General features: G+C 35.0%; 1 protein-coding gene across 2 annotated transcripts in view; it reads right to left on the reverse strand.

Annotated features, from left to right (window-relative positions):
* The window catches only part of Epac (Exchange protein directly activated by cAMP), a 1,466,091-nt gene that overhangs the window by 1,102,615 nt on the left and 347,910 nt on the right, over positions 1–15,566 (reverse strand). For both annotated transcript variants that reach the window (XM_081740195.1, XM_081740196.1), the window contains exon 2: positions 13,219–13,361. In XM_081740195.1, coding sequence (XP_081596321.1) covers positions 13,219–13,361 — 143 coding nt within the window. The remainder of the gene's footprint in view (positions 1–13,218; positions 13,362–15,566) is intronic.

The raw sequence follows: 15,566 nt of genomic DNA on the forward strand, positions 1-15,566 counted from the left end.
AATCGGGTTGCACGGGTGAAACAGCTAATAAGGGACCATAATGCTTTAGCACGACGCCAATGGTGCCGCGAATATACACGTAGACTATGATGACTAGAAACGTGTGATGTTATCGGATGAATTCACCTTATTTCAAGGTACGCCTTTGTTTATATGTGGTGCATGCTCAAGGGAGCATATGATCCAAGATGTCTTCTCCAAACGGTGAAACATGGCAGCAACACTGTGATGCTGTGGACTACAATGTCCTGAATTTCTGCGGGTCCTGTGGTCACGCTTGCTGGTCGCGTCACTTCCTGTCATTATGTCGCCATTATAGGGGACCATGCATGCTATGGTTCTAATGATTTTTTCGGGAAATGGTGGCCGGTCACGGTGTTTTCCATCACCAGGTCATAGTGTGTTGTAGTGCTCTTCACAACACCCCAATATAAACCACGAGAGCCAAATGCAGCAAACAAAATTTAAAAATAATAAAAGAATAGAAACCACGACCAAGACTGCTATAACACAACCAGCGAACGAGTGCGGGCGGCCGGTTTTGGAACTAAAATGCAAGCAGCAGTGTTTCTAACCGGACTACTTGTAATCAATCTATCACAGTTCTGTAATCAATCTATCACAGTTCTTTCTGTCTTGTTCGTAATAAACCACTTCACGCATATGCTCAAGTCAGGGGCGGAGCGATCGGGGTCTTGAGTAAGAAAATTCTTTTGCATTGACATCATATTCGGATGTACTTCAAAAGTTTGGTGTGAGAGAGAGAACTAATAATCTTTCACCGCCATCCTCTTAACCGTCTCCCCAGGGGTCCTGAGTCCACCCCCTGATTGAGATGGTACATAAAGATAATTTTGTCTAATCTCTGTCATTATTTAGCATGGTTTAGTAATTTTAAAAGAAATATATTTCTGCCACATTTTGAAAACTTTCAAATAAAGTTTTCAAAATGTGGCAGAAATATAGTTGTTTTTTTTTTTAAAAAAAAAAAATACTAAACCATGCTAAATAATGACAGAGATTAGACAAAGTTATCTTTATGCACCATCTCAATCAGGGGTGGACCCAGGACCCCTGGGGAGACGATTAGAAGTGTTGCATTGACGGCGGAGGGGGAGCGATTAAAATGGGGTGCCTGATAATTGAAGGTTCCTTGTAACTCCATTAAAATTCAGACAAAATCTCTGAATTACGTAAAAATAAAAACATACAAAATACATTTTCAGGGTAATTCTTACAGCTATTACGTTATTCTAAGATTAATGTTACTTCTGAAATTGATTAGAGCGAATATGTATTTGAATAACAAAACCACTTTCATAAGTTTTTCAAAGTATCAAGTTTGAAAAGAACGAAGTTTGTCTTCCATTGTTATCTCATTGCTCAAATATACCGGTGATGAAGTAATTGGCTGGAAATCAATCGTCCGTTTCTTACATCAATTTATAAAGAAGATGGGTGCCAATGTTAGATATGTTAGTTCAGTATTTTAAGAAAAAAGCTGCCCAACCTCGTGCATCCATGCGTAGCGCATTTTAATACTTACACTTGAAATAAAAATACAACTGAATAAAGACGATTGACTTTGCCTTTGAATTTCATATGTGAATAACAATATAGGACTTTTCAGGTAGAGGACAGGGAGGAGCAGGTTTTATTAAACAAGACCGTACATCTGATATGTTTGAACTATAGGCAACTTGTGTTTACGGGCTAAACTCAGTCCTCTGAAGTCAATCGACAAATACCTTTAAGATGTTCAACAGAATAACGTATCAGCATTATTATATACTACAGACACAAATATAACACTAGGCTCCCAAGTTTCAAAATTATATTGTGTGAAAACAGTTAGTAGATTTAATTCTTTGTGACCTGATAGCTAAAACCTGAGAGAAATTCAGAGTTAGTCCAGAGGTAATTTCTTTCCTCATAAATAAAATTTATTGTGTGCTGAAGCAATGATACTTACTCTTACACTACCCATACGCTGATGTTTTATCAATACTTCTATTCGAACTCTACCAAAGGGCTGGATTTCTATAATGATCCTAAAAGAAGGGTGCACTGAACCAAATTGTACAAATCAATCCCTAAAGGCAAGCTATCCAATCCCATAAATCTTTAAAAAATGAAGGAAAAATTTCTTCACCTCCTTTTCTCCCAAAGGGTTCACATTTCTAGAACAAAAAAGTGAAATTTCTTTATTTTAACGTCCCATGATTATATTGTTTATGCTAGAGGAGACAGATGATTAATGAAAGTGAAGGATTGTAAAATTAAATTTTGTTCTCTCAATGGGAATCAAACCCAGAACGACATACAATAAAAACACATGCGCTGGCCAATAGACCAGCGGAAAGGACTTTCACAGTTCTCGAGGGGAAACGTTTTGAGATTCCTCCCTGGCTAAAACTCGAAAAAATAATTTATTTGTCAATCGATAAACATACACTTAAACAGCAGCATCATGAGCCTGACCTTAACTTGATTTAAACTTAGTTACAAGATATTGCGCAAAACTCTAAGCTATCAACCCAAAATTAATATTTTAGTCACTGACATTGTCATTCCTGCGTTTTACAGGCTGCTACTGTTTTATAATGAAATCGAATAAAACGTAATCAATTTTTATACAATCTGCTTAATACACGGTAGAAGCTCACTGAATTGTCAACTGTGCTATGCTGTTCTTAAATTGGTAATTTCCATTCATAAATCATTATTCACAATACATCTGCATTACTTCAGGGATGGTTCACTACAATACATACATAAGTTACGGCGTTTTTTACTAAGCGTAAAGAGATTAGACTATGCACAACATCTAAACTGCAACTTTAAAAAACCGTTGGATACACTGCAAAGTGAAACTCTCCGCTCCCCTGTCCCACCGCGCTTGCCAAGAAACTGATGTAAACATAACAGCAGCGCCATCCTCCCAAAACCGCACAGCTATCCTGGTCAGGTTATATTCTAAAAAGAATATAAGAATGAGGATCGCGATGATACTGTATATAATTTACCTATATCGGATTGTTTGTATGTTACCAAAAATTGTTTGTATGTTAGTATTTATTTTCTAAGTTATATTTTAAATACAAATACATTCATGCAATCCTGGAAAATTATCCAAGTAGACTTCGTTAAATTCCGTTGACTAGATAGTTTTGGATAGTTTTGCGGTGGACAAACATAGTGTGTACGGGTTTTCTCGGGGTTCTCCCGTTTCCCTCTACTTTCTTTATTCCACTATTTCATTCATTTCTCACCATCACCGTCTCCTTTAGCCTAGCCGGCATAACCATGGGACGTAAAATTTAAAGACTTTATTTAATTTTGATGTCCGTTAGACTACACACGTAGGTGTGTGATAATCGTGGTTGAAGAAACTCTTATTTCACGCTATTGTAAACAATATAGAGTTAAACAAAAGTTTACTCTTCGACATTCTGTCGCCAATATTGTATATATCCATTCTCATTTTTTATTTTCATATTCTTGAGGAATATTGCTAAAGTAGCTATGAAAATATCATATTTACAGTATTTTTTGATAATTTACGATGACAATCTCAGATGGTGTGAAGGTCAATAACCTCTGTATCCACATATGCTTATATATAATTATGTATTTAATTTCAAGAAAATATACCTGCTCAAGAAAATATTTCTATTAAATTTAACTCACATTTATTCCATAGAGAAATAAATTTACATTTGGAGCGTGGGAAAAGCAATTTGAATGCGAATTCTAAAAACACTCATTTCGTGATGTACTAATCATTTTGGCTAATAATTTAAACGAAATACAAAGAAACTAGCGTTATCGAGTGCGAGGAACGATAAAACCATCTAGATAAAATTTGAGTTTGGGGGTAATAGTTTATTGATGACTGAGAAAAATATTTTCGGAAGACGTTTATCGGTGACGGACAATTCGTTTATATTCGTGCGTTTAGTTTCCGTCTGTTCCACAATAAATTTCTTAACAAATCCGAATTTAGTGGAACATAATACATAGTGTTTCAAAAACACAGACAACGTTTGGGAGGTGATTTCTGACACCAAGATACGACAAAAAGTATAGACCAACCTGGGTGCACAAATGCTTCCTTTCGGACTTAAAGGGTGCCAAAAATATGAAAAGAATGAATTTTAAAGGTCCATAGCTGCTAAACTATGGAACCTACTGTAGTCGGATCAAGGAAATAGTATGTGACCTATCCAAAAATCTGTTTCAGGATTCTAAGGTACTCGCGCAATTTTTTTATGGAGGGAATTTGCTACAGGCATATACTTTGAAGTACTCACGTACTGTCTCTATAAAAATTCTTGCTGAAGTACTGCAGGATTCTGAAACTTGGATATTTGGATAGGTCACATACTAGTTTCTAAGTGAAGTCTTGACCCGACTAAGGTAGATCCCATAGTTTTGGAGCTATGGGCCTTTAAAGTTCACTTTTTCATGTTTTTGGCAGCCTGTAACTCCGAAAGGAAGCATCTGTGTACCCAGGTTGGTCTATACTTTTTGTCTTATGTTGGTGTCAGGACTCATCTCACAAACGTTGTCGGTGTTGTTTTGAAACACCCTGTATGTACATTCTTTTAATATTCCGAATCAGGTATATTGTTTGAAGCTGATGTCAGTTAAGAAGAACGATAGTGTGAGATCATAAGTTCAACATGAACTGGAAGTTTGCTCCTGTAAGACGGTTTTCCGTGTTACTTTTAGTTGAAAAACCTAAATTTTAGTTAAACATAGCGTGTTTTTAGTAAGACACTGAGCCTTGTGCTTTGAAATGCTCCAATTTACACAGTTGTTGCCAAAGCTGAACTGATAGACTATGGTTTCGAGGAGATTCAGCACTCAGCCTAGTACTGCAGCCTTGGCAAAAACAGTCATGTGAACTGGAGCTTTGTCATGCAGTATGTGAGCTCAAAGCACAGCAACTGATTTTCCAATGAACTGATGTTGATAGACTTGAAATTGGTATACGACGGCTGTCCAGAAGGTACCAGACGCTTTCGCCTGTCGCGGCAGTGGGCGAGGCTAAATTCAGAACGTTTCCACACTCAGTACGCATCCAGCTGTGGTAGAGTGAGGACTATGACGCTCTTACTCTGCTCTTCTGTGACGTGTTAAAATGTGCGCTGCAATAGAAAATCCCGTCCCTTGTGAGGTGCGTTCTGATTTTAGGTTTTTTTTTTTTTTTGTTGGCAAAAACCACCATCCAACTGAAATCTATCGCCAACTGTGTGAAATGTACGGACATGGAATAATGAGTGAAGCAAGAGTGAGGCAATGGTACATTTATTTTTTTTTTTTTTAAATGGCAATTCCAATGTTCATGATGAGGACCTCCAATTCACAGGAGGTGTTTGATGAGTCATCATACAGCCCGGATTTGGCGCCAAGCGACTACCACCTCTTCCCAGTGATGAAGACATGGCTTGCTACAGAACATTTTAATACTGACACCGAACTGTATGTAGGTGTGAGCTAGTGGTTGAAATCACAGGGGTCAGATTTCTACCGCGACGGTATTAAAAGAACTTGTGCCACGGTATGATAAGTGCCTTAATTTGCATGGTGATTATGTGTAAAAAAAAAAAAAAAAAAAGCTTAAGAGTATACCTTTCAAATGTATATAATACAATTTGGTTTGTTCGCTCTGCTACTTTTTTTAAATTTCGAAACTTCTGTTACTTTCTGGACAGTCGTCGTATTATTTATTCCATAGGGACGCTATATTCCATGAATGACTCCATATTTCAGTGTGAGCCGAAAACTTTTGGAAGTGCCCTCGTATCCAATATTAATGACACTCATTTTCTGATTTCTTTCAGGGTTATAGAATTAGATCTAGTGCTGGGAGTGGAAATCCATCAAGAATAAGGGGATAAAAGGAACATCAAACCAGTTCCAAGTTAGAAGTTTGTGCGTACAGAATATGCAATCAGAAAACAAATTTTCCAGTATTAATTTCATTAAAAACTATTCGATCTTGACGTAGTATAGCACACATTTTCTAAAAGCTTTACCTATTATCTCATTGATTGGAACTGAAGTCGATCAATCAATTTACTTCCTTCTTTAAAATTGTCTTATGATAAACTTTTTATCTTTTCTCTCGTTTTCATGAAACGTAGAGTGCATTTTCTTTGAAACATAAGAAATACTCTGTACTCCTACTATAACAGTATTGATGTTAGTGAGAGGCAAAATGCAAACTCATAAAATTAATATTATATATATATATATAGGTTTAACGAGAAACCTTTCTAAACATTACTAGATTTTTGCTAAACAAAAAATGAGTTATTTTAAGACCTCCATTGCAAAAGTACAAAATCAGTCATGAGGAATGCGATTAATTTATGCCAACTTTAAGGAAGTGTTTAAGTGAAACGTTCATTTAAAAAAAGTATCTATTTTAATTAAACTTTGTACTTTTACTGAAGTTTCTTGAATGGATCTATTGCTTAAACTTTAAACTGTGAAAACAAATTAGATACATTGAGGGTTATGTCAATCCTCCACTTTTCCAAGATAACGTTCGTACAATATTATATTATATTATATTATATTATATTATATTATATTATATTATATATATATATATATATATATATATATATATATATATATATGGGATCAAAAGATCCAATATATTTCAAAGATTTTCTTGTACGTCTTTTATCTGGAGAACTACATACAGGTAGCCAAACCCAAACTATCACTTAACTTAGTATAATGTGCCTATTCCGTACAAAATACAATAACTCGATTTAGGGACCGTTCAAAAATGTTATGGCCTCTGATCCAAAAACTAATTATTGGCGAAGATCGCAATATTTTGATCCATTTTTTAATTATTCTTTAAATTCTTGTTAACGTACAAAAGTATCCTTTTTACTTGGAAATAAAATTAGCCAATGGAAGGAGATTAATCCAGCCTGTGTTGGAGAAACTTGTGTAATAACTTTTCTACAATTTACTTGATTTTCGCATGGGATAGCGTATGCTTATTTTCCTTCCTTTGTTACCTTTATTTTTAGTTTCCAAACGGATTCTATTACTTGAGATTTAAATCTATTAAGGGTAAAGGGATGAACTTTTCCATTTTAAAGAAACGAGGAAACTCCTTCGTTTGCTTTCACTGTGTAGGACACCACTATATATGAAAATAATATTATCGTCAATTTATCCTCACTTACATTTAGCCTTGAATTATCTTTAGTAAAAATTACACCAAATTGATAGATGAATTGAAATTTAAAATTCTGTTTCATAACAGAGACAGTACGAAATGAAACTTATTGCTTAAAGTAGTATATTTGACAGGACCTACTGCTCACATTTGCATCCGAGTCAAGTACTTCTACAGGAACTGAGCTCTGATCCACATGCACAGAATGAATTACATTAGTCAGTTGGCTACAAAGGAACCAATTGCATCAAATTGTTGCCATTATTTGAAATTTTTCGTAAGTGATAACAAACAGCCACCATTATTGTTTTAATACTTTCGTTTTTTTGTAGGTAATCAAACACTTAAAAAGTACAATTTTTCTATTTAGTTTCACATTCAAACTTCAAAGTGAAAAACAGAGACAGAACTAGTGTCATACAATATTTAACATTAATGATACAAGATTTTTCTATATGCAAGAGGTAAAGTGTAATTCTTTTACACAATTTACAAATTCTATCATGCATTAACTCGCAGCAGTAAGAAAAATATTCTACCATGTTGCGTTCACATTCTTGTAAAATATTAAAGCAAATCTCCATATATGTAAGTTGATACTACATCTGGATTCCGTGTGATGTTTTACGTACACTTGAAGGAAAGCTTCACTAGTCACTTAATTATTACTGTTGCTTTGAAGCACTGTATACACCAGGGGTTTGCATAGGAACTTGGTTCTTGGAGTTCAAACCATCCAGCTGTTTAACTTAAAATGTGATATTTATTCAGAGGAACCATTTCCAAATATTTATAACATTTTCTTGAATATTTCTGGAAATAGAAAACATAGCACAGTTTCTGAATCCCTGAGATTCCACGAGTATTACTCTAAACAGAGAGAATGTATGTATCAATTTCTTCTTCACTATGTGTACTGTAAAACTTTTCATGTAAATTGAAAAGAAAAAATAGCGTGGCTGTCTGCTTGCTAAGCTGCGGTGTAAATAATTTTACCTAATTAAAACTGTAAAGCAAAATTAACATTTCACATTCAAATAATGTGCATATCTAGTAACTAAATTCGTTACTTAATATTTCAATTATATTGCAATATTCTATAGGTAGGGTCAAAGTAATGTACACGGGAGTTTAACCCTCACCCTTTTGCTATAAAAATATTTATAAATTTTTGTACAAAGTTTCTAAAAGGCTTTCTCTAAGTCTTTAAATAATTTAAAATACTCTCAGTGTGAAAATAGGAATAATTCCTTTTGATATACGATGCTGCCTTGAGTAGGTAGGACTTTGTCTTAGCCCACAGTGGCCTCAGACGGAACAGGTTTACCTCCGCAGCCCAAAGCGGCCTCGGGTGTAGGTATTAAAGTTTACGCTCCGTACCCCTTGGCATCCTCGGGAGTAGTTATTGAAGGATAAGCCTCCGTAGACTTTGACAGCCTCGGGAGAAGACGCTGAAAATGAGCGATCAGCAATGACATCGTTGTCCCGTTGTTCTAGTCCTCGTCGTCCCCTTGTCTTCTTAGTCCCGTTGTCATCGTTTATAGCCATCCTCTTGGAGATAGGACCTGCGGAGGGATTGTCGGCTTTCTTCGGGGATTTCCGAGTCCTCTTCGTTTCTTTCTGAAAATAGGTTTCCTTATGATGTCTGTCACTATTTGTTTAAGCAAAAACGTGTGGCTTATAGTATGTGAGGATGTATAGATCCTTGCAACATACATTAAATAATGTGTTCAATAGGCAAACTACTTATATTTGAACCAATTCTTTTCCCTTAAAAAATGTATTTTCTTATGCGTGAAACAAAAACAAATGTCATATTTCCACTAGTGCCGAACATTTTATTTTCTGTTTTCAACGTTTGTGTATCATTTATGCATCAAAATATATGGCTGACAAAGCGCTAGGTGATGCAAGTTTTGAGATGGTACTGGCAATCATAAATTCCAATGATACAATATTTTTGTTTATTTATTACTTGTTACAGTGCATAGTTTAAGAAAAAGAGAACAGTGTAAAAAAATGTTAAATGCTATTTTTGTATTACTAACATGAAGCGGTGTGTAAACTTACAATTTTGTTGATTAAAAACAAAATATCTTGTATATTATTGTGTAACGTCAAATTTCATAAATTAACGTTAAAAATATAAGTTAACTTACAAGTTGAGGAAAATATTTTAACGTAGGAGTTTCGTATTTTCAAATACAACTGTGTCGTGCACCTATCCGTTTTGTTTGTTTCTTGAAGTTTAGCGTTCCTTTTCAACACTGAGGCTGTATGAGACGTGGATCTGCAGTTTTAAGTGGAATCCAGACTATTATGGGAGTTCAAATTTTAAGGCTCCTCCGCCAAGAATTGAACATGAGACTCGTGTCAGTGCTAGCCATTAGACTAGCTGCGAGGGCTGTTCCTGTTTGAACACATTTATGTATTCGAAATGAAATAAAATGAAATTTTTGAGTTTTAAGTCCCACGTTTATGCCGGTTAGGCTAAAGGAGACAGTGATGATGAGTAATGAATGAAATGGTGGAATGAAGAAAGTGGGAGGAAACGGGAGAACTCCGACAAAACCCACGCACACGGTGTTTGTCCACCACAAAGTTCACTTGGCGGGGGCTGGGATCGAACCCGGAACCCCAAGCACCAGAGGTGAGCGCTGTACCACTGAGCCACCGCGGCCCCTTATGTATTCGAGTTGTTACTATATAACTATTATTCAAAGCAGAGTGAGACTGACCTTTAATATTATTTCAAGAAAGCTTATGTGCTGGTGAATGAAAAATAAATACTAAATTCTACTGAAACAAATCACTGTCATCGTAGCAATAAATGAAGTTACAGAGTCTTATACTGGAAAATATTAACTGGCATTTGACAATGAATAATGATTTATCACTGTGTAATGAAGCATAATGACTCAGTTCTTGTATACGTAGTATTTTCCATACTTTGTCTTTCCACTGCTCAAATGCCTTAGTTTTCACTTTACCCTATATTTCGTGAACTACAAGGAAAATAACTGAGCATCTTGCCTCTATTCTATTAGTTTAGTGGTCCATTAACTACATTAGGTCAATAGGCTGGAATCTGTCATTGGGTACAACACTCAAACGAAATTTTGAAAATTTACTTATGTGGGTATTTCCGTTCATCTGGGAACTTCTTCTGACTTTACAATCTTTATAATAACACACGCCAACTGTAAAATAAAAAGAAAACAAAAAAACACTCCATTAAACGTACAAATTCCTTTCTGAAAACCTTGGGAATAAGGGGCGATTTGAATAATCTGCGGTAGCTTGAAGAGAAAAAAGTAGAATCAGTTTCCAAACTGCAAATACACACCGTTGTCCATTTTTTTCATAGTTATTCACACACACACACACACACACACACACAAAACATAGGAGATTGATTTTGTTCATATATATGACGATATGTAGATTGATTTTACTTATATAATATCGTCGATGTTTTTACAGACTAGCGAATATCACTTCTCGGCATCACGAATCGTCAAATGTCTAGAATCTGACTTTTAAAATGTTGGTTATAATGCTGAATCAACTTGTACTTTGTTCTGACGAAGTGTGAAGCTTCTATTAATTTGCTTCGAATATTTCTTTCAGTGATAAGCAAGTAACGCTAATCATACCTGGGTATGAGAAAATATGCTAACTATATGAACCACCAGAAACATGTATGAGGCGTGTCCGAAAAGTAGGACACTGAAACAGTTTCGTTCAAGCCAAATTAATTTTTACATGAAAGAGCATGAACTCGTTCATAAAGTCTGGTTGTAAAAGCTCTAGCACGAAAATATCTATTTTGTAACTAAAGAACTTGCAACATTAGAAGTATAAAATTATATTAAAGTGAACTTAGTTTTTAGCTTGTATGTAATTTATGTGAATATATGCTAATAATGTCAAAAACGCACTTTACTCAAAATAAATATGAAAAATTGTTAAATTATTTTCCTTTACTTTTATACCTACCGTTCCACTTGTTTCAAGTACCAACAATTTATTTACAAAGTTTTTTCTTTTATTTAATGATGTTCATTAATTTTCATCAATGTAAGACTGTATTTTTCTTATTAGACATACGAATTGGTTTCTTAAAGTGATGTGTAGGAAAATGCCGTTGAAATTATTATAGTCGCTAAAACTGGAGACGTGAAATGCAGAGCAAATATTTGTTCCAGTGATTTGTTGAAGCTGAAATTCCAGGAGCAAAGTGGATGTCGGAGATTCATTTTTGAAGCATAATTTTCAGATGTCTGAAAACTGTAATTTGTGGATCGGAGTGATTTACTAGTATATGAAGTGATGATACGTAATCATTTCCGGTAGAGTTTTTCTATCTCAATAGCTTGAAACTTTCCTTTCGTAAATGGACAAAGGAGAAAATTTTATGAATATCGAACTACTGAATATTAAAGCTCGAAATGTGGTACCTGGGGTATAGGGAACTTTTAGTAAAATTACTTAATTCTTCTCGTTAATTCTCTTTCTAGGAAATAAGCTAATAGACAAGGATCTTATAAAATAGAGGATCTGCCCTTACAACAAAATCTTGAAGCCATACATCACAGTTTCGCCACCCCTACTCTGCCCACTCCGCCCAATAGGATAGCAATGTTTTGAGCCAACAATCATGGCGGAAACGAAAGTAGCCTATCAGACGATGGTGGAAACGAGAGTAGCCAATCAGACGATGGTGGAAACGAGAGTAGCCAATCAGACGATGGTGGAAACGAAAGTAGCCAATCAGACGATGGTGGAAACGAAAGTAGCCAATCAGACGATGGTGGAAACGAAAGTAGCCAATCAGACGATGGTGGAAACGAGAGTAGCCAATCAGACGTGCCGATGCTCGGTTATTTTTTTGGCTTCATCGATTTAATAGAATGACGATACATATGGGCAGATCCTCTATTTATAACATCCTTGCTAATAGGCATGGCAACTCTTGTAATCTCCAATTTCAGTATAAAAGGTGTTATAAAAATTTGTCATAATATTTTGGAAACAGATTCCTCACATCAAAATAAGAAAAAAAGTTCATATAGGCCTGTGCTCAAAAATGGATAGTTTCGGAGTTATAGGGTGCCAAAAACATGAAATAAGTGTACTTTGAAAATTCACAGCTCCACTACTATGGGACCTATCGTGGTCGAGTCAAGACATCACTGAGGAACTTGTATATGAACTATGCAAATATCCATGTTTAAGAATAATCCAGTACTTGCACACCAATTTTTAGAGTGGTAGATGCAGAGTGATCAAGTACTCCCAAACAGCCTCTCTAAAAATGATTGTGCAAGTACTGGAGGTTCTGAAAGATGGATATTTGGATAGTTCACATACTCTCATCTCGTTCTCTTCAAGACGAGACAAGTCTCGTCTCTTAAGCAACATTATCTATGTAAGACATTAAATTAATAAAAATGCTACAAATTGAAGTATAAAATTAAAAAAAAAATAATATCCATCACTGACAATCTTTCCTATATAACCACCGTGTCGATCCACTTCTACGACAGTTTCAACACTTGTCCAAACTTTTCCATACTAATATACCATTTCTAACAAGTGCTATAAACAAGCTTACTCAGGCATATAAAACTGGCAAGCATTCTGAATAAACTCGCTTTCTGTCCATTTGTATATTTAATATTCACAAAGAATACCTATTCATCTTCTAACATCGGGACATTTTGCTTCGAAGAGTACGAACATTTAATTTGCTGCAAAAGTAAGATATAGAGGATGCAGAAGAAAGGGTGCCAAATATTATCCGCTACAAGACACAAGGTTTTATCGGAACTAATGAAATGTATTATCATCAAATATAAATATGCAATCAAATTTAAATGAAATTCAATCCACAGAAAACTGACAAAGTGATTTAAGAGAAGGACAATCAAAAACAGAACACAAGTTGAATAAACTGTTTTACATTATTCATATTTGATAACTTTAAAATGAGATTTACTTACGTGTAACTCCTTTCTCAAGATCCTCGTAGTAACCACAGAACGCTAGTTGCTGTAAGAGCTGATACGGAAGCTTGTCCAATTGATCCACTTTCCGAAGACGCGTCGAAATCACTTCAACGTCTTTCATCGTACGATCCGTGGGTCTGAAACAATGAAAGAAATACATTTTATACTTAGAACAAAAATATGTTTCTATTTTGAATAAACTAAAGCCTAACTATCTTTAAGACAATGTTCAAAACTAGAAACCACATTCAAGTTCCTCGAGTTCCTTTCGTCTAGTTTCGAATTCCAATGGGAAGCCATTTGATTTTGATTCCTAGTTAACCTGTATGTTGAAGTCTCATATGAGGTAACATTGATGATAAAGGAGGACATTCAAGTCCAATCAAAGAAAAGGAAAAGCTAAATTCCTTGCCAATAGAACTTACGAAGGGCTATATCCGACCAGGGGGAATTGCAATTGTGTAGGATGAGTCAGAACAGCAACTTCCATCACTCTGTATGTTGTACGCCAGGTTTTTAGCTGCTAATGCTAATATACTTAGACTCGACCTACAGAACTTAAGAATTAGTATTTAATCCCTGTGAATTACAAAATTAATCATTTTGAACTAGAGAACTCATAATTTACGCAAAATATAGAGGAATTACTTCTTCGTGAGTGCTACGCAAAACTGCCTAGCGTTATCCAGTTTATATGTGACATCGGTGCTATTGATAGAAACAGAAAATTAAAAACTTAATGCCAGTTTATTGTAAATGCCTATGTACATTTTATAAATTCTATCATCATTTTCTTTATGATTAGTTGCTTTTTCTAAGAAAGAAGAAGAAAGAAAATTTCATCATTTTGTTAATTGATGCTTGAGGCCTTCCAAGAACATCACCCTTCCTCATCCCTCGCACAAAACAGAGGAAAGATTGGAAGTTTGAGATGCAGTGCTTGAAGAGAAAGGTAGGATGCTTGAAGAGTTGGAGGAAACAGAAAAAGAAGAGACGGTAAGACAGAGAAAGACGAGAAGGAGAGAGAGAAGAGGCAACGTAAAGTGAACTGATTAGTCGAGCGTCGGTTGGACGGTTGGTCGACGAGAGAAACACAAGAAAAGGGAAGTAATCAACCTAAGTGTTCGAAGGATTCTGTCAAGAGTCTCTCTCTCTCTCTTTCTCTCTCTAAACTGTTGTCAAGCACTGAAAGAATTTCCTCCAGAAATCGATACACGAACTTGATCACCTCTTTCAAGCTTTTTCTTTCATGATCTTTGAACTATTAATGACTTTCCAAGACTTCATGTACATAAACTGATCGGAACATTTAAGAAAAAAAATCAGTGTAATTAGAACTAGGTATGACTGCACTGAGAAAGATCCCGACACCAGTATATTGTACAAATATACGGAATCCTTATGTTTACTGCGGAAGTCAGTACGGACCATACGTTATCCATATGCTACATACTTTTCCCGCTTACATGTTACAACATGCCGTTGCAGGATGTGTAACACCTAACAGTCTTCTGTATATTGCATACATATACATATGTTACATACATACATACCCCTGTATGTGAGATCCTGACCACCTATATATAGTTCTTTCGTTCGTACTGAAAGTACGTTTATTCGGAACACTTAAACAGAAAGTACGTATAAAATATACTTTTTCAGTTATATGTATGCTGTACGCTAAGTTCAAAAACTACATTATACATGTAACATGTAACCCACGTTTTTTCTCAGTGTGCACGTTTGGCCCAATAATAAAGTTTATTTATTGACTTTATATTGACTATTTATTGACTTTATAATGAAAAGCAAGTAGTTTTACATAATTGTCTGTCTCTGCTATCAGAATTGTAGTATTTTAATAATTTATACCTTATTTTATTAATTTTAATTGGCTTAAAAATGCGCTCAGCTAACTTCTAAATAAGATGCATAGTTTAGTTTAAATTGAGTAAAATTTATGTGATTCCCCGACAGAAATATCTTTGTTATTATTATTGTATTGTTATTATTAATTAATTAATTAATTTTTTATTATTATTTTGGGCCCCGTAGCTACAAAATAGTAGAATCCACAGATTTTATAAATTGCCTTCTAAAAATACTTCGTTCCATCACCAATTACCCAAGAAAATTTCGTCAACGGCGAATGATTTGTTCAAAAGAAAATAAGTGTATTAAGGAAAAAGGGAAAAATCTTTCCGTTTCGAAATAATATATCCCAGCTAGGTAGAAACTTTACACTCTAATCCATATGAGAATATGAAAAGGTAAAGCGGTAAGCATTTTAAAGACTTAAATGCAGTAGTGAAACTCACCGAATGCTTTCGTTGCTCCTTCCG

Source organism: Thermobia domestica, chromosome 15, assembly GCF_964235325.1.
Source record: "Thermobia domestica chromosome 15, izTheDome1.hap1.1, whole genome shotgun sequence".
NCBI lineage: Eukaryota > Metazoa > Arthropoda > Insecta > Zygentoma > Lepismatidae > Thermobia > Thermobia domestica.